General features: G+C 40.8%; 1 protein-coding gene across 8 annotated transcripts in view; it reads right to left on the bottom strand.

The window, feature by feature from the left end:
• Window positions 1-20,705, bottom strand: part of C2CD3 (C2 domain containing 3 centriole elongation regulator) — a 161,352-nt gene that overhangs the window by 47,196 nt on the left and 93,451 nt on the right. For all 8 annotated transcript variants that reach the window (XM_039471508.2, XM_074400942.1, XM_074400940.1 and 5 more), the window contains 2 exons: window positions 16,222-16,824; window positions 12,781-13,125 (listed from right to left, as the gene is read on the bottom strand). In XM_039471508.2, the coding sequence (XP_039327442.1) occupies window positions 12,781-13,125; window positions 16,222-16,824 (948 nt within the window). The remainder of the gene's footprint in view (window positions 1-12,780; window positions 13,126-16,221; window positions 16,825-20,705) is intronic.

The following is a 20,705-nucleotide window of genomic DNA, read 5'->3' as shown; positions in this document are numbered from 1 at the left end:
TCTGGACAGAAAGCATTCTGATGAACAAATTCGCACTCAAGAACTGCTGATTTTATTCCTCTCCACAAGCAGTTTAACATTTAACGAGTAGTCTTTAAAAGGTGGATTCTAGCAGGAGGCGGAGATTGCAGTGACTTGAGCTTGAACCACTGCACTATAGCCTGGGTGACAATGTGAGACTCTGTCTCAAAAAAAAAAAAAAAGATAGGTTCTAGACTGGGCACAGTGGCTTACACCTATAATCCCAGCACTTTGGGAGGCCAAGGCGGGTAGATCCTAAGGTCAGGAGTAAAGACCAGCCTGACCAAGATGCTGAAACTCCATCTCTACTAAAAATACAAAAATTAGCTGGGCGTGGTGGTGGGCACATGCAATCCTAGCTACTAGGGAGGGTGAGGCAGGGAATGGCTTAAACCTGAGAGGTGGAGATTGCAGTAAGCCGATATCACACCACTGCACTTCAGCCTGGGCAACAAAGTGAGACTCTGTCTCAAAAAAACAAAAAACAAACAAAAATCCACAAAAGGTAGCTTCTAGCACCATCTACTCTGAGAAGCATCTCTAGATAGAATCATTGAACTTTATACCCCCAGTTAGAGCTTCCAACTTAAAATTTCTTCTAGGGAAAGAAAAGTAGCTACAGCTTAAACTCTGCAGTGTAGGAGTCCCTGTTGCCTTGAAACAATTACAATAAGCATAATATCTACTAGCAGGCCTTTCATTTTAGGAAGGTTTTAGATTATATACCATTAATACAGCCATATTTAGACATGAAATGTATTAATGAAAAACAGCATTTCTGTTCCCAAATCTTGGTTAAAAAATTGACATGCTCTTATTTAATCTTGTCACTTCTAGCACCCAGGGCCCAAAACCAGACCAGATGACATTACCTTTTTAGTCATTTTTACTGGGGATAATTAATGAAGAACTGGGTGATGGGAAGAGAAAAGAGAATGGAGATTTTTGTGAGGAGGCTTGGGAAGGAGAATTGAAGAGAAATGCTAGCCTTGGAAGTAAGCTCTAGTGGTGTCCACAAAGGAGGAGAGAGCTGAGGCATGTGCAAGTTGCCAACCAGGGCCTGGAAAAAGCTGAACCAAGAGGCAGAGGAGCCTTAGAACCAGGAAAGCATTAAAGATACAGAGAAGAACTATATGAGGAACAAAACAAAACAAAACAAAACAAAACAAAACAAACCACCACTGGCTACAACACGGCCAAACCAGTTTCCAAGCATACTAAAAAAAAATATATATATATATATATGTATATTTTAAGGCTAGTCAAGTGAAACAGTAGGCGTTACAAGCATATTTTGAAACAGTAGGGAAAGATAATTCTAATTTCATGGTAGTAGGCAAAAAATCAGTTAATGGAAATCAATAAAATAGTATTCATATTACTAATGTAAATGTATAAAATATCAGTAGTACCTAGTGAGCTATCTTCTTAAAAGTTTTATTTTAGTGAAATTAACACTATTTAAGCGGATTGACTTGCTAAGCATCCACCTCCACCTACTTTTATTGCATTGTATTCCTTTATTATACTGATTGGAAGGGTTAAAAGCTACATTTCTCAGACTACTTTGTAGCTAGGGTATGGATACCAATCAGCTTCTACCAATCAGATGCCTTCACAAAAGATCTGGAAGGTAGGCGAGAGGCAGAGTGACTGAGATTCACTCTTCCTTTTCCTTCTGCTTTTGCTAATAACAAAGATGATATTGTAGAAACATTGTGTTTTTTGATCTAGCATTTGGTCCCTGCGTGCAGAGAGGTCCTGTGGCAGAGGCAATGGTGATGATGAGAGCTTCTGAGTCTTAGATTTCAGTTTGGGCACTGCATTCTGAACTTAAAAGATTTAGTGGTTCCCTCCTGAAAGTTTAACCTAGATCCCACCCTCTAACCCTTCCAACAACTTAAAGTACCTTAATATTCTATATTAAACTCCTTTCTGTTTAAAATGGCTAGAGTGGATTCTGTTTTCTCTGCCTGATACAGCTTTCATCTTTCATTCTTTCTCCCATTTTCCTTTTTTGGTCTTAAGCTTCAACTGATTTCTTCCAATAAAATGTCACAAATCCTCACAAATAGGAAGCGATAACCTGCCTCTACCACAGCAGTTCTCCTATATTCTATAACAATCTGTGTTTCCCTCACCAGGCTGAGAGCTCTTTGAATGCACAGAGTAACCCCAAGGCCCATATTAAAGATTTGCTGACTCCCCACTGCCCTTTGTCCAGATAGTTGCCCAGGGTTAGAGAGAGAAGTTGCCTTGTGTGTTTGCTGTACATACCCACAGAAGACAGCAACAGCTTCTCAAGAAAGCTCTGAGAAAGATCAGCAGAGAGGACCAATCACTGTTCTTAGAGGCAGGACACCTAGGTTCCAATGTAGTCTACCACTGCTCTAATGTGACATATTGGATACACCACTTCATTCTGGCTCCCTGGGCCTCAGTTTTCTCATCAGAAATAAGTGCTCTCAAACCATTTTCCACAGTAAAATTCTAATTCCAGATACATGTAAATCTTGTTCACATCTCTCTCTCTCTCATGGCACTACCACCTGTTCCTTTGGTTTATTTATTTACTGAGACAGAGTCTTAGTCACTCTGTTGCCCAGGCTGGAGTACAGTGGCACAATCTTGGCTCACTGCAACCTCCATCTCCTGGGTTCAAGTGATTCTCCTGCCTCAGCCTCCTGAGTAGATTACAGGTTTGCACAACCCTGCCTAGCTAATTTTTGTATTTTTTAGTAGAGACGGGGTTTCACCATATTGGTCAGGCTGTTCTCAAACTCCTGACTTCAAGTGATCTGCCTGCCTCAGCCTTCTAAAATGCTGGGATTACAGGCATGAGCCACTGCACCGGGCTATCCTCCAGTTTATTTTTAAAGCTACTATTTGCTAAAGACCTTGAAACAAAACTATTTTGACTTTGGAAGAAGCTAGTTCCTTATTTAGTCTTGAACAGACACATTCCTTTTAGCCAAACAGGTGGGTGAGAAAGAAATCAGCTTGGGAGAGCAGGTCTATCAGGTTTCTCTGGCTCTCTTCTTGTAGGTGGAAATTCATCTGGGCCTGTTTACATTCTGAAAAAGGTCAAGTTCTGAAATACTTTTGGAAGCAGCCCAGAAGAAGGCTGCTATACCCCCACAGTGTTGGGACACATTCTGAGAGCTAAGACTTGAGGTGAACCAGTTACGCGCCGCTTAACAATCTGATGCATCAATAAAGGTGTAATTGTTTCTGAGAGATTAAAATAACAACTTCTCATATTTAGATAATGCATTACAGCTTGCAAACTGTTTTCTTACACACTAAACTTGTGCTGATAACATCTCTGAAAAATCCCATGAGATAGGCATCTCTATCCCTATTATAAATCTAAAACAACCAAGGAACAGAGAACTGTCTTGCTCATCAGATACCTGGTTAACTAGCATTTAGAAGAACCAGGAAGGTTTCCTGACTCCTACTTTTTTTTCATTAGTTCCAATTATCTCCATCTGGTTAAGGGAAGCGCTCTCCCTCTGGCCTGAAGTGAATAGATGGAAACTTTTCCCTTAAGCAATGCCCAATTTTTTATGTTAATAAAAATTTTGCCTTTTCTCCCAGAAAAGGCAGTTGTTTTAAACTAACATTAGCTGACACCTCCTCTGTGTCACACATGTACAAGATGAGTTGGATTTGATTCTTAATCTGTGGGAGACAGACACAGATAATTACAACCCAGTAAGACAGAGTATGCTAAACGCATGTGGGAACACAGTGAGGCCTTGAACTTTGCCTGGATGGGCTAAAGAATGCCTCTGAAAGTTGATATTTGTCTCATTTGTAAAACAGGGCTAGAAATACCTGTGTTGTCTAATGGAAGTGTACAAATCTTAAGAGTATTAAGCTGATCTTAACGGAAGGTTCCCCAGAGCTTTTTCTAACAAAAGTATCCAAGAAGTTCTTTTACTTTCAGAACCAGGTCTACAGTGGTGACCACAGACCATTTCAAAGCTGCTTCAGAGTTAAGCTTTGCTGAAGGCAAGGCTCCTAATTAGGGGCTGTTTGTGAATCCTCTGCATAAAGCTTTGCATGAGGGAACCACTCAGTACCTTCCTTAAGAAAGAGCTTCCAAGGCATAAAAGGGACAGACACTGAGAACGCAGTTAAGACAGGAGGAAAGCCAATGTACAGTTTAACCCTTGGATTATTTCACAGGCCCCACTTTGACAACTTTTATTTAAAAATGGGACAAGAAGCTTATTTGAGTTGTGTGTAAACTCTTCTGCATTTTTTTTTTAAAGTTTATTGGTATGAATTCTTCCATCTATAGTTTAGGGTTTAGGCGATCATACTTTGAGATTTACCATTTGGGAGCAACAGGTAACCTTCCTTCCCTAGTTCTATCAATAATGGTAATAATTAAAATAATATAAGTAGCCAAATAATAGCAACAGCGATTTCTTGAGCACTTAACTGGAGTTCAGGCATATGCTAAGCGTTTTCTGTTTGTTCTGTGATTCTCATAAATCCAGTGAGGTATTATCCTTATTTAAGATGAAGAATCAAACTTAGGCTAAGTGATGTTTTTGCCTAGGACACATTGCTATTAATAGCTAAGGCTAAGATTCAAATTGAGGGCTGTCATACCGTGTATACTTTGTTCTGTCAACCACGCTGATGCTGTTTCTGTAGAGTGCCCAGTTTCTGATGAGACGAAGGGAATCAATGTGTACTGTTGTCCAACTGTTCCTGAACACTGCCCAGCTCTAAAATTCTCTGGAGACAGGCAAGATTGAGCTCACCATTGACATGGGGGCTTCTCGTTCTTTTTGGTCCCTCTGAGAAAGCTCATTCCCTGTGGTTTCACTGATTAGCTTTTACCCTCTGTGCCTTGATCCTGCAAATACTGCCCAAGAGATGAATGGTGAGCCAATACCTCTTCCCACATACCAGCCACCAAGCAACTGTCATTTGTCAGGATCTCAACATTACTCTGGCACTACTTACATGTGAATGAGCAGTCTGCAGGTAACACTGGTTCCCCCTTTTCTATGGAAGGAAGCCTGGCACGAGGAGCAGCACCATAGCTGTAATACAGCCATAAGTGACTCCAATGCAGGTTTAAAAAGCAGCTCAGTGGCTGCAGACCTGCACAGTACACCTCCCCTTGGTGCATTATTGACCACTGGTGGCCTTTCAGCCCAGAACATCATTCTTGCTTGTGGTAAAGGATGCATGTAACTCACTGCTCATGAATAACCCTTCCCTGCCTGCCTGCCTTTTGCCAGCAGTGGATCAATATGTCTCTAGCAAGTATCTGAAGTTTTTATTTGGGAAAAGCACATTTCCTACTAGCTGTTTTCTAAACCAAGTAATTCTGTTAATTTCTTGCCTGAAATAATTCTCAGAGCTGGAAAACTTATTAACACTGAGTTGCTCTCAGGATGAGCAGAAACAGAAATGGGAATGTCCTTCTTACGTTCTAACTCAGTTTGATGCTAAAGCTACTCACGTATGTTGTGTGTGGTGGGGGATTAGTGGCTATTGGCAACAAGCAGCCTTTGCAAACAGTGTTCAGGGGCTCAAAGATTTAAAAAAAAAAAAAAAAAAGAAAGCCAATGTGGATACTAAGGAAGCGTCTATACGATTTTCACAAAGTTGTGGCCAGTTATAGCTGACTCACAGTGAGTGGCATATACTGCCCTTGGCTCCTTATTCCTAGAAGATAGAAGCTGAAAAGAATCTTAAGGATGATTTTGTATGTCTGTCACATTTTGGAGTTGAGGATAAGGGAAATGGGTTTGCTCAAAGTCACAAAGCAAATTAATGATTCAGTGAGGGCAAGATCCCAGTCTTGGGATTACAACTCCCATTCCAGAATCCTTTCTGTTGTAACATCACATGTTAGGCACATTTTAAAGAGACGATGGGCAGCTCTATACTCCTAGGGCTCAGCACAGTGCCTGACTGACGCATAAATGTTTGTGGGAGGAAGGACTACATGGGCTTATCACTGAAGAGTGGATGTCAGGATACAACAGTGACTTTTGAAAGTCAGAGGTCTACTCTGATGTTGACCTGGCTAAACAGAGGCTAAATAACAAGTGATTTACAGGTCTGTAACTCTTGCCAGAAATGTGAGAGGTGTTAGGTCTCATATTCATAAAACAGGAGGACATTATGTGTGCTTTGCTGCATCAAGAAGATCACAGTGCTGAGATAAACAAATAAACAACACACGATCCCTGTCCCCAAGGAACAGACAGCCTAATGGAGAGACATATTAACATTTTTAGTACAGGGGAATAACGATAAGAAAGAAGAAAGCTGTGGGAAGGTAGACGTGGTGGTATAGGAAAACTGTGAGAACACAAAGGGAGTTTTTTTGCTAATAGGATGGTCAGGGCAGCCTTCAAAGTATTGGTGTCACTTTAGTCTACCCTTGAAGGAGGAGGAGCAAGTTTGCCGAATGAAAGAGGAAAAAGAGATTCTAATGAGAAGAAACAGCATGGTCCAAAGCTTGGTAGTATAAGAGATATGGGACATTGGCTAAAAGAAGCTCATTAAATGTGAATAAAAAATAGTGAGAAATGAGGCTGGAAAGATGAATTAGGCTACATGGGCAGCATTTTGTGTGCTACGTGACTGACACTGCAGGTGAGATGAAACCAACAAAGTCTTAATCTGTGGAGAGACAAGGTCATATTTATTGACCAGACATGAAATATTGGTGGCAGAACAAAAAAAATATTGGAAAATACTGGAAGCAGCAATCACTGAGAGGGCTGTCACTTTAGTTCAAGTTCTAAAGCCTAAATAAGCAAGGTGGCAGCGAGAATGGAGAATAGGCGACAGAAACTTTCTGTCTAGGAGAGCCTGATTCTACAGTCTGTACTGGACCCAGTGGATACTCAGTAATGAATTGCTGAATGAATCTGTTAATCCCTGTGATTTATCCTCTATTCAATTCTCCAAAAGCAACCCTCTTGTGGAAGAGTAAAGTAGGAAACCAGAGTATATATATATATATATATATATATATATATATATATATATATTTTTTTTTTTTTTTTTTGAGACAGAGTCTTGCTCTGTCTCCAGGCTGGAGTGCAGAGGCGCAATCTAGGTTCACTGCAACCTCTGTCTCCTAGGTTCATGTGATTCTTCCGCCTCAGCCTCCTGAGTAGCTGGGACCAGAGGCACGTGCCACCACGCCTGGCTAATTTTTGTATTTTTAGTAGAGATGGGGTTTCATCATGTTGGCCAGGATGGTCTCGATCTCTTGACCTTGTGATCCACCCACGGCCTCCCAAAGTGCTGGGATTACAGGCTTGAGCCATGACACCTGGCCAGAGAAGATACTAAGGAGAAGGCATTTGAGCTAGGCCTCAGATTTATCCACTTCCTCATTTAACAAATATTCCCTGACTATTATGTGTCAGGTGTAGTTCTCAGTGTTGAGCGTTCAGCAGTAAAGAAAAGAAAAGAAAACAAAACAAAAATCTTGTCTCGTAGAACTTACATCCTTCTAGAAAAGGCAGAAAAGAAACAAAATACACTGTTACAGGCTATGGACAAAACTGAAGTAGGAAAGAGGGACAGATATGCTGAAGAGAGCTGAAATTTAAGATGGGATGGCCAAGAAGGGCCTCATGGAGACAAGGTGACTAGAATGACATGCCAGAAGTGAGGAACATTCCAGGTGGACGGAATATCAAATCCAAGGGCCCCAAGGCAGGAGTCTGCCTATATACTGCAGAGAAGACAAAGAGGCCAGTGTGACTGGAACAGGGGGTCTGAGGGGAAGAGCAGGATGACAGGGGGAGTTTGGTATCTGGGGAAGGGATAAAAGAATGCAGGCTAAGAAAGGTGCATGAGCAAAGGCACAGGCAATCACTCGTCATTTGTTACGGAGGAAGGAAAAGGAGAAAAGTCACCATTGTGCAGTCCCAGGCTGCTCTAATATGTCAGTTAGTGTTTGTCTGGCCCTTGCTGTTAGTCAGCAATTTTTTTTTTAAGACAAGAGTCTCGCTCTGTTGCCCAGGCTGGAGTCGAGTGGCGTGATCTCGGCTCACTGCAACCTCTCCCTCCTAGGTTCAAGTGATTCTTCTGCCTCAGCCTCCAAGTAGCTGGCATACCATACCTGGCTAATTTTTGTATTTTTAGTAGAGAATGGTTTTCACCATGTTAGCCAAGCTGGTCTCGATCTCTTGACCTCAAGTGATCCACCTGCCTTGGCTTCCCGAAGTGCTGGGTTACAGGCATGAGCCAGTACACCCAGCTAGCAATTTTCTTATTTATCTCTGCATGAGCCCCCTCTAACTTCCTTGCAATGACCATGATTTCCAGCCAAAGAGGATGAACTGCTGTTAGGACTCCCACCTCTAAGAAAGCCCAGGGCATACACTTTCCCCTTTCAATACTTTTGCTTAAATGGGAACATCCACCTGGAATTTTATTCTCACCTTTCTGAAATCTTGCCAATTCTAAAAAGTTCTCCTGATTTCCTAGACATCTGATTTCTGTTTCTAAACACTACATATTTTGATCCTTAGCACATTCTGCTTTATCTATCATTGACGGTATAGCTGCTAATCTCCTTAATTTACCAGCTCTTGGATTATTAACCCTTTTTTCACTTTTATTTTTTTATTTTTTGGAGATGAAGTTTTGTTCTTACCCAGGGTGGGGTGCAATGGCACGATCTCAGCTCACTGCAACTTCTGCCTCCTGAGTTCAAGTGACTCTCTTGCCTTAGCCTCCCGAGTAGCTGGGATTACAGGTGTGCACCACCACACCAGGCTAATTTTTGTATTATTAGTAGAGATGGGGTTTTACCATGTTGGCCAGGCTGGTCTCAAACTCCTGACCTCAGGTGATCTACTCGTGTTGGCCTCTGAAGGTGCTGGGATTACAGGCATAAGCCACTGTGCCTGGCAGCCTATCAACTCTTCAAGGACAGAAACTACGTGTAATTTTCTGTGTACTCTTTGTGCCTGGCACGGGCCTGGCACAGACTATTACTATTTGCTGAACTGAATTATCATTCCCACAACGTCAGCACAGGAATGGGTGTGCAATTCATACCTACTCTGAACTTGACTGACTGGTAAACAGAGTGTAGACAGGACTAACTGGCAAACACAGATACATCTTGTCCTGGGAAGGCAAGATGGCACAGGGCAAAGAACAGGGACTTTAGATCCAGGCACAGGTGAATTCAAATTCTAGCTTTGCAGAGGGCATTAATTATGTAACTTAAGATCATTTTACTGTTTTGAACTTCAGTCCCTCATTTGTGAAATGATTATGTATTGTAATCTCTTCAAACTATCACCTCAGTTGTCGTAAGGATTAAATGGGATACAGGTTGAATAACCATGATCTGAAATGCTTGGGGCAAGAGGCATTTCAGATTTTGTAACATCTGCATTATATTTATTCAGCATGCTAAATCTGAAAATCTGAAACCTGATTATGTTCCTATGAGCATTTCCTTTGAGCACCATGTTGGTGCTTTTGAATTTGGGATACTTAACCCATAATTAATGTGTAAAAACTAGAATAGAACTCAGCACACAGCAGATGCTCAAGAAATTATTGTAAAATTTTGCCAAGTCATATTATAAAAAGGTAATTCACTGTCTCACTGAAAATTTATTTTTTGCTTTTTTTACAATGATAATTCTCCTAAAATGTAACATACACCATATTTTTTTATATATTAAATTTTGTTTTCAATGCAACTCAAAAAAAACCTTCCCAAAATAAAATAAGCTTTTTAATACTTTTCTTAAACTCATTCATCTATTGATTTTTTTGTCTTTAAAAAAATTTGGTTTTTATATATTAAACTTTTCAAAAATGGGCTGCTTTGGTGGGGCATAAAATTTTTTTTTTTTCTTTATAAACAAGTAAAAATTGGCCAGGCACGGTGCTTCATGCCTGTAATCCCAGCACTTTGGGAGGCTGAGGCAGACGGATCACCTGAGGTTGGGCATTCCAGATCAGCCTGACCAACATGGGGAAACCCCATCTCTACTAAAAATACAAAATAAAAATACAAAAATACTAAAAATACAAAATGGCATGGTGGCGCACACCTGTGATCCCAGCTACTTGGGAGGTTGAGGCAAGAAAATTACTTGAACCCAGGAGGTGGAGGTTGTGGTGAGCTGAGATTGCACCACTGCACTCCAGCCTGGGCAACAAGAGCAAAACTCCAACTCAAAAAAGAAAAAAAAGTAAAAATTGTTCAATTTTGTGATTCATACTACACTTGAAGAAGGCTTTGTTCCGAGATAGAATATTTCAAGGTTTTTGATACACAATGGCTGAAATGGATGAGAACCTCAAGGATCATTATGGAAGCTTATAATGGGAGTAATGTCTGTTGGCAGTATAAATGGGGAAAAGCAGGAATGAGAGATAAATGATAGTTACTATGAGCATGAGTTTTGTTTCTATTCCAAAGTAGTAAGGGCACATGGCACAGTTTGAGAGACAACAATACAGAGATGACAGGAGCCAGACAGAGAGGTCAAATCCAAATTAAATCATGTGCATTGAAACTTTCTGGATTCATAACAGTATGGTTGACCGGCTCTCATAGACACCACACATCTGCATATTGTTAATCACAGCCATTTATAGATAAAAAATTCAAGACAGAGAAAAAGAATATCTTGCTCAAAGTTACACATATGTACACATGCAATTTATTGGCTAGGGATACAGGGATAAATATATTCCTACTAGAATGTAATTTCCATGGGGCACAATTTTCGTCTGTCTTTTTTTTACTGTTTTAACTGTGGCACCAAGGACAGTGCTTGGCATGTAGCAAATACAGTAAGTTTTGTTGTGAAATGAATGAATGCATGATGAGTGAACAAATGAGATCAGGTCTTTACTTTGGAACAGCTCATATCTAATTGAGAAGAAAACCATGGAAACAACTGTAGGACTGTGTGATATATGCTATGATACAGGGGCAAAAGTGCCAGGGGAGCAAATAGAAGGGGCCTTTATATTGGGAAAGTCGTCCAGGAAATGGTGATGCCTGAGCTGGGTCTTAAGAGAGCAGCAGGGAGTAGCCAGGCAAAAGAGAAGGGTGATGGCAAAGGGAAAATTTTAGGAGACTGAAAAGCTGAATAAAGGTAGGGCAGGAGTTCTTTTTGCCATGGACTCTGGCAATCTGGCAAGGTCTATGGGCCTCTGTTTTTTAACAGTGTTTCTTTAAAATGCATAATGTAAAATACATAGGATTACAGAGAAATCCAATTATATTTACATAGAGTTATCAAAACTGAAAATATAGTAATACATGTGCTTTATTAACAAGGTCTAATTATAGATACTAACTATTGTAGTTCTGGCACAGTGGCTTATGTCTGTAATTTCAGCACTTTGGGAGGCTGAGGTGGGCGGATCACCTGAGGTCGGGAGTTTGAGACCAGCCTGACCAACATGGAAAAACCCTGTCTCTACTAAAAATACAAAATTAGCTGGGTGTGCTTTCTCCTTTGAAAGGTCTACAAATTACAGGCACATGCCTGTAATCCCAGGAGAACTGCTTGAACCCAGGGGGTGGAGATGGCAGTGAGCTGAGATGGTGCCATTGCATTCCAGCTTGGGCACCAAGAGCGAAACTCCGTCTCAAAACAAACAAACAAAATATAACAAAAATTAGCTGGGACTGGTGGCACAAGCCTGTAATTACAGCTACTCAGGTGGCTGAGTCAGGAGAATCGCTTGAAGCTGGGAGGTGGAGGTTGCAGTGAGCCGAGATCATGCCACTGCACTCCAGCCTGGGTGACAGAGCAAGACTTCGTTTAAAAAAAAAAAAAAATCAGGCCGGGCGCAGTGGCTCATGCCTGTAATCCCAGCACTTTGGGAGGCCGAGGCGGGCGGATCACGAGGTCAAGAGATCGAGACCATCCTGGTCAACATGGTGAAACCCTGACTCTACTAAAAATACAAAAATTAGCTGGGCATGGTGGCGCGTGCTTGTAATCCCAGCTACTCAGGAGGCTGAGGCACGAGAATTGCCTGAACCCAGGAGGCGGAGGTTGCAGTGAGCCGAGATCATGCCATTGCACTCCAGCCTGGGTAACAAGAGCGAAACTCCGTCTCAAAAAAAAAAAACAAAAAACAAAAATCTCACAAAAAAAACCCCACAAAAAGCCAAAACTGTAGTTTCAAAGAAATCATAGTTATAAGTGACATTCTAAGATATCTACAATAATGATCTGATACAGAAATACCTGTGATTACTGTTGACAATATCACAGGTACTATTACTATTACTAGGATCTATTGCCTATATTCATAATGAGAGGAAATGTTAAATTTTAGTTAGAGGTTAATAAAAATCAAGATGTAATTATTTTCCTATCCAGGGTCACTAACTGTGAGTTTGAACTTTTCATGGATCCCCTGGGTGTTTAAGGACCCAATGTTAAAAACACCTGGCCCTAGGTGCATTAGGAGGGCCTGAGTTGGCAGGAATGTAGAACAAGTCAGTGATCTGATGATTTGACAGTGGATAAGGAAAAGAGAAGTGTCTATCTAGGTTGATACTCAGGTGGCTGGACTGGTGATATACAACAAGTTCAGAAAAGCATTCATGCTGGTTAAACCTTTAGGCTTGAAAAATAAATAATTATCAATTAAGATAATTAACAGATCCTGCCATGATTTGAAAGATTTGTGAAGAAAGGAGCACACCCTGAAGAGTTAGATTAGATACATGCTCCTGGGTAGGTGAAGAGAGCATACCTTTCAAGCTCAAGTGCATTGCTCTTTCTACTAGGATGCTGACGGCAAAAGTTCCATCCAACTCAGCAGGGCCCTCCTGGGTCAGGCAGACTTCAGCTGTGGTGCTGCCGCAGGGGACCTGGGTAGAGGCAGGAGACTTCTTGTGGCAGGAGACTTCTGGTGGAGAAAACTGGACCTCATCATTCCTTCTGGGGAGTTGCTCAGATTCACTGTGGCTGCTGCAGTCCATGGAGTCCAGCTCATGAGTGGGCTCCGGGTGTGAGGAAAGAGAGGAAAGAACCATGTGAACTCGCAAGGCTGCTCCTAAGAGGTTGGAAGCATTTTGTCCAAACAGAGGATACACACCTACAAGAGGATGGAGAAGAATAAGGATAATCAAGCAGGAACCAAGAACCAAGCTTGAAGGAAACACTCACTGAAGGTGCTGTGGTCCTTTCTCCTTTGAAAGGTCTACAAACCTCAATACACCAATTTGCAAAATAACTATGAAGCTGGTAGAAAACATCAAAACTTTTACCCTGCCCTAACTATCTTCAATAATGAAAAGTAGGCTGGGTGTGGTGGCTCACACTTGTAATCCCAGCACTTTGAGAGACTGAAGTTGGTGAAATGCTTGAGTCCAGGAGTTTGAGACTCTGGACAACATGGTAAAATCCTGTCTTTACAAAAAACAACAAAAATTAGCTGAGCATGGTGGAGTGTGTCTATAGTCTCAGCTACTCAGGAGGGTGACGTGGGAGGATCACCTGAGCCCAGGAGGTCAAGGCTGCAGTGAGCTATGATAGTGCCACTGCACTCCATCCTGGGTGACAGAGCAAGGTTCTGTCTCAAAACAAACAAACAAAACAAACAAAAACAACTCCCCCCCCACCCCGCTCAAAACCCAGATAACAAAAAGAAAAAAAAAATGACTCCCAGGCAGAGCTGTTGTGGAAGGGATTCATGCACTGAGAGGCAGTAAGACTTAGAGAAGTCTAAGAGTGATCAAATCAGGAGTGGCCTATTTTATCTTCCTCATGTCGCATTGGCTCTGTTTTTAGACCTTCTCCCTATCAGGAAGCTGTCTTGACACTCAATTTAGCTGTTTCATAGGGTTCTGGCAATATTTCGGAAGGGAAGTAGGAGGTCAGCAGACTAGAAAGAAATATAAGGGAGTTAATATTTGTTGAGTCTCTTTCATATGCCAGAATCTCAGAGGAGTTAAATAACCTGCCAACATCACTCTTCCAGTAAGTAGCAGATTTAAGCCCAGAGATTTGAATTTAACTAACTTACTGAATATTAAAATGAGATTTATGAAACAGAAGGTTCTAATAGCTTCTTCTGAATCTCAAAGTTGGCTTCATTAGACTCATTTCAAGTCAGGAAAATGAAGTTAACTGATTCACAGAAGGCCATAATATGAAACCTTTCCTGTTTTCTCTATTTTTAGATAATCAGTTTTCTTCTCAAAGCAATCTGTAAGTTATCATGATTATCAAAGGAAAATAAGGGCAGGTCATTATAGGAGGGAAGATACCCAAAACCAACACAGTAAAATCCTGAACCCCAGGAAACTTAACAAAATGTCGAAGTATGGTTGGATGGATGGCTTGACTTATTCAACAAACACATCAAAGGACATGCCTTGTATAAGGCCCTTGCACAAGAGGATAAAAAGCTCAGACAAGAGGGATATGGAGAAGTATGAGAGAAATGGATTATCTGAAAACCTAAATACCACCTTTTGTAGCACTCAATAAAAAGAGGCATTTGTGCTTGAGATCCTATACTTAGATCTATATTCAGTGTCCTAAACCTATTTTCTTCAGAAGAATGAAGCTAAAAACCTGTCTTTATAAACTTTAGTTCAAGTGAACTTGATTCACTTCAAGGACATTTTCAGTAGTCCCTTTGAAGTGACTCTATGCCTTCCCAGATAAAATAGAGCACATGGCATTTGATGTGCTCAACAGAGCCAGATTTACACCTGTTAGGTCCAGAAAGAACCAGAGAATTTGGGATGATCACCTAGATACACTCAGTTCTCCTATAGCCTGGGCCACCCACTCAGCAATAGGGTCAGAGCACAGGGCTAATAGGGCTAAAAAAGGGTCATGACTCAGTTTCTTCGACTGTAAAGTGTGGTAAATAACTAACTGGACAGCAATGTTAAGCTGAACAAAGTTCATATTTGTAAAGAGTCTAGTCTGGCTATCTCTAATTCATCTTAACTACAGTCACTAGCTTTATTTTTCTAAATGCAAAGCTATACACTCCTCTTGTATTCAGAAACCACTGTGCTAGTTTTGCTTAACTCTCAGGAAAAAAGTCCAAACTTGAGCTTAGAATCAACACAGTACTCCTGCCTACCTCCCTAGCTTCATCTCTAATCACTTCCCAATCTATGCATCCTATGATGCAGCTGTCTGAAATTACTATAGTCCCCCAAATCCATCAAACTCTTCATTCTCCTGTACCTTCACCCATGCTGTTCCCTTCTTTGGAATACCTTTCTTTCCCCTTTTCCTTGATTTATATCTACATCCTTTGAAACTCAGGTCAAGTATTACTTTCACTGAGATGCTATCCTAGAGATGTTGTGTCCCTGTTTCCACAGCACCAAGAACACCTTTTTCATAGTTCTGATGCCTCACTGTAATTATTTACTTACTATTGTATTCTCCTATTAGACTGTAAATTCTTTAAGATCAGGAACTATTTCTTACTCATCTTTGAATTCCCAGGTCCCAGAATATGTATCAAGTACTAAGCAAATGTTTGAAAGAAAAGCACCCAGCACAAAAATGCCACCTGCAAAAGGTTACCCTTTTCTTTTTTGCTTTGTCAACTAGTTATTAACATATAGATTTTCTTTATGGTTTCAAGATGTGATGATCAGAGAGAAAGAATCTCCTGGTCCCCTTAACAGGTATGCTTTTCGGTGTAATTAACAAACTAGCATTCTAGATGATTAGACAGGCTCTTATATATGTGGTTAAAAGTAGTTCCCTAAATTCATTATAAGTGTTAACACTTATAAAATAAGTGTTTTTAGCTATGTTAAATGCAAAAATCTGATGAATTTGGATGCACTCTAGTGCTGAGTTCAGAGCCAGTTCTTTGACATATGTTGACCCCACCACAGTACCGGAATTAGGTAACACCCTTTCTTAAGTAGGCAGTGGAACTTTAAAAACAATCTCTTTTGTTACAAGAAGCACTACTAAATTATTATTAATCTTTCAGCATGCAATAATGGAAGGAACACTTACTAGTCTGTGACCCCAGGCAGGTTACTCAATCTCTCTGAGCCTCCTTTTTCATGACTGTAAAATGGTTCTAAAGCCTATCTCACAGGACTGCTGGGAGGGTCAAGTAAAGTAATGTCTGACAGGGTGTCTCGCACACTGTTTGACACAGAGCAGGCACTCAAACTGCTGAATCGGGCTCCTCACTTACCACTGACAGTTAGTGTCTTTGCTGACCTCTCCCCAAGTCTGGCCAGGTCCACATAGGCTGAGCCGATCCACCTGTCTGTCTGGTGGGGTCTCTCCACACTAGCATTGCCATAAGCTTGCCACACTTGGATCTCTAGCCTCTCCTCCCTAAAGTACCAAAGCAGTGATGGGCCCCTAGTGACTTCTGCTCTTTTGGATGCTTTGAAAGTGACCACAATCTGCTTTTTGTTTACAGATTCCTTAGGCTTCTTGAGAGGGGTCCAAAAGGCTTCATGATCATAGAACTTGTAGCGAAGGTAGCAATACGTGTTCTTATGAATGCGGTTGTGGCCAGCAAGCAGCACGCAATGGATGGGCAGCCATAGCCTTGGGGTGGAGATGGTGACAGTAGCTGGCTCCCCTTCATCCATTCTGACAGAATCCTTCAGGCTGTTCTCAAAACTCCAGCCCAATAGTTCCGCAGCTTCCAACACCTGCTCTCTGTCTCCAGGATGTGTAAAGGAAACTGAAAGCTCCAGACCACCTACGATCCTCTGCATGAGCTCCAAGCCATGAGGTAGACCCTCATCTTCTGCTAAAATGATAGGATACCATCCTGTGATCCCTTATGGGAGAAAAGAAAGATTCTCAATTATACTCTTAAAAGTAAACAAAAAGACAAGTTACTTATTCTCCACCCCGTACTGTCCATTATCCTGACTTAAGACAGAACAGAAAACATACCCACAGTGAGTTGGACTTTGTGTTTATCTGACCATTGAGAGGCAATGAGATTAGATGGGAAGAAAAAAGGCTAGGAGTTGGAAGATCTGAGTTCTCTTTTGCTAGGGCTAGAACTAGTAGTTTTTAAAGAACAAGCCATTAATCTCTCTCAGATTTGGTTTCCTCATCTCACAGATGAGAAATCTGATGCCAGTGTTGTCTACCAAAGTTGTTATGATCGTCAAATGAAATAATGGTTTAGAAAGAGCTTTGAGAAAAAAGTGCTTTAAAAGTTCTTAAATGTTTATGGTACTATGAGTGCAATAGAAAAGGCACAGGTCGAAAGAGATCTGGAGTCTAGATCCATCTTCAACCAAGGGAATCAGCACTTAGGGAACATCAAGGACCAGATGCTAAATTTCAAAATCTCTTTGCCTAGGCTGGAGTGGAGTGGCACCAGTAACTTTGAACACCTGGGCTCAAGTCATTCTTCTGCCTCAGCCTCCCGAGAACACAGGACTATATGCATGTGCCACCATGCCTGGCCATTTCCCAAAAAAAGTTTTTTTTTTTTTTTTTTTTTTTTTGTCTTTGCTTTTTTTTTTTTTTTGTAGAGACAGGATCTTGCTGTGATACCCAGGCTGGTCTCAAACTCATGGCCTCAAGCAATACTTCCACCTTGGTTTCCCAAGGTTTTGGGATTACAGGAGTGAGCCACTGCACCTGGCCAAAAACTACTCTTTATTAAATATCTAGTATGTATCAGAAATTGTGCTAGCCCTTTACAGATATTATTTCATTTAATTCCTCTGATAACCCTGAGAAGTTCTGAGGATTAAATGGGATAATAAGCCTTATTTTACAAATGAGACAGTGGAAGCTCAGAAACCTGCCCAACTTATTACTGCTACCAAGTGACAGAGCTAGAATTTGAATCCAGGTTGAGCTGGCTCTAAAGTCTATATTCTACCTAGTATGGGTTCAGACTATCTTATCTGAAACCTTTTAAGGCCAGATTATTTCTGGATTTAGAATTTTTCAGGTTTTAGAAAGGTAACAGAGTACAAAAACTGACTATTATAATATATTATATATCAGAGCCCAGATAAGTCAAGAGTTTGCAAACTTATTGTGTAAAAGGCCAGATAGTAAATAATTTAGACTTTATGGTTCTTATGGTCTCTGTTGCAGTTACTCAACTGGGCTACTATGGTAACAAAGTGGCCATAGACAATATGTAAATTAATGGGCACAGTGTTTTAATAAAAGTTTACATATATGGGGGTTGCCTAAGTCTCATATCAGTTGAGGTCAGATTTGGCTGCTCAATGAGTTAAAAAACTTATTTGCAGGGTATTTTAGATTTTGGCATTATATAATACAGATTATGGAATGATAATATTCACAGCAATTTTCTGAGAAATATTTTACTAAGTATATTTTACAAATGAGAAGATTTAGGCTTATTGAGATTAATCTGCTGAAGGTTACTTAAGGTTTTATGACTTCTAGAGAGGTCTTTAACTCTGGGCCTTCTTAGTTTTTCTCTGTGAAATTTTGATCTCTAAGGCTTCTTTTCAGCTTGGACAGTCTAAGAACCTAGGGCTTCGGCTGTAGGATTATGTTTCCCCACAACTTAATGGTTCTTTTTTTTTTTTTTTTTTTTTGAGACAGAGTTTCGCTCTTGTTACCCAGGTTGGAGTGCAATGGCGCGATCTCGGCTCACTGCAACCTCCGCCTCCTGGGTTCAGGCAATTCTCCTGCCTTAGCCTCCTGAGTAGCTGGGATTACAGGCACGCGCCACCATGCCCAGCTAATTTTTTGTATTTTTAGTAGAGAAGGGGTTTCACTATGTTGACCGGGATGGTCTCGATCTCTTGACCTTGTGATCCACCCGCCTCGGCCTCCCAAAGTGCTGGGATTACAGGCTTGAGCCACCGCGCCTGGCCTAACTTAATGGTTCTTAATATGTTTTTGGTCACGGACCCTTTTGGCTCAAATGAAAGCTATTATGCCCCTCCAAAATAAACAAATACATGTAGACACAAAATTTCACACCATTTCAGTGTTTAAGAACTACTTAGATTAGATGGTTCCTTTAGCTCTGTGATTCTGTAATTGAGGTTATAGGCAGGAAAAAACAAAACAGAGTGCTCGCTTTAGAATAACTCTGAATACAAAGATAGATTATATATCCCTAATTATCTAAAAGGTTTATATCCAAGGGATTAATTTCAATTCGCAGAGATGGTATTTCCCAGATGGTGCCTATTCTCTGACAAACTGTAGCTAAGTTATAGAAGGAAGGAAACTGAGGTGTCCTATGTGCCCAGCCCTCTGTTAAGATCTTTCACATGTAAGATTTCATTGAGTGCTTTAATAATCTTGTGAAATAGTTCTTACTATTTCCATTTATACAGATGAAGAAACTATGGATCTGAGAGATGAAGTAATTTGCTTTAGATCACAAATAGTAAGTGACAGAGGGAGAGCTAAATCCTATATCAACTTGTGCAGACTGGCAGGCGCATACACAGTACCTGTTTATTAGGATAGTGCTCAAATATTAACTGACAATAAAATTGGGAGATGTGTGATAGAATTCTGCAAACTAGATTAGACAGTCCCAGGCAGGAAGATGGACAACAGAAGGATAACCCACACTTACTGCACACCTATTATGTGTCAGGTACTTTATATAACCAATTTAATTAATTTCTACCTTGTAGACTTGTCAGGATTAACTGCCTCCATCTCGCAGGATAAGAAAATGGGGGCTCAAAGAGGTCAAATTTCTTGGTCAAAATCACCCAGCTACTAGTAAGTAAGATGGGATCAGTATTTCCAGACTGCCTTTGTGGTTTGTCTATTTTGGGGGGCGCATTTATCCGATATCCTTATTCCTTCCACAGTGAGAGAAAAAAGTAGGAAAAAAAAATGAGTGAATCTGGATTTCATTTCAGGTCCTGCCACTCTCCAGGTATTTGTTTTTAGCAAATCACTTAATCTCTCTAAGTTTTCTTATCTGTCAAATTAAAATAGTAAGATCCTATATCCTTGCCTGTCAGGGTTATCATAAAGCTCAGCAAGATCTGAGAAAATATTTACAAAGTGCTGCATAATATAATGGATATTGCCATATTCATCATCATCATCATCATCATCATCATCATCTTTCCTTTTTTTTTTTCTAATTGTATTTGGACTCTGGGGTACATGTGAACATCCTGCATCCTGCAGGACTGTTGCATGGGTACATACATACCACGGTGGTTTGCTGTCTCCATCCCCCCAACACCATTGCCTACATCAGGTATTTCTCCAGGTGTTATTCCCTCCCCTCCCCTCCCCTCCCCTCCTCTCCCCTCCACCCCTGACCTAGCCCTGTGAGTGTTGTTCCCTTCTCTGTGCCCAAGTGTTCTCACTGTTCATCACCTGCCTATGAGCAAAAACATGCTGTGTTTGGTTTTCTGTTCTTGTGTCAGTTTGCTGAGAATGATGATTTCTAGGTTCATCCATGTCTCTACAAAGGACATGAACTCATTGTTTTTTATGGCTGCATAGTATTCCATGGTGTATATGTGCCACATTTTTTGGTCCAGTCTATCATCGATAGGCATTTGGGTTGGTTCCAGGTCTTTGCTATCCTAAACAGTGCTGCAATGAACACATGTGTGCATGTGTCTTTATGACAGAATGATTTATAATCCTTTGGGTATATACCCAGTAATGGGATTGCTGGGTCAAATGGAATTTCTATTTCTGGGTCCTTGAGGAATCGCC

This window comes from Saimiri boliviensis, chromosome 6 (genome assembly GCF_048565385.1).
Source record: "Saimiri boliviensis isolate mSaiBol1 chromosome 6, mSaiBol1.pri, whole genome shotgun sequence".
Classification (NCBI taxonomy): Eukaryota; Metazoa; Chordata; class Mammalia; order Primates; family Cebidae; genus Saimiri; species Saimiri boliviensis.
This window is presented reverse-complemented; position numbering and strand designations above follow the sequence as displayed.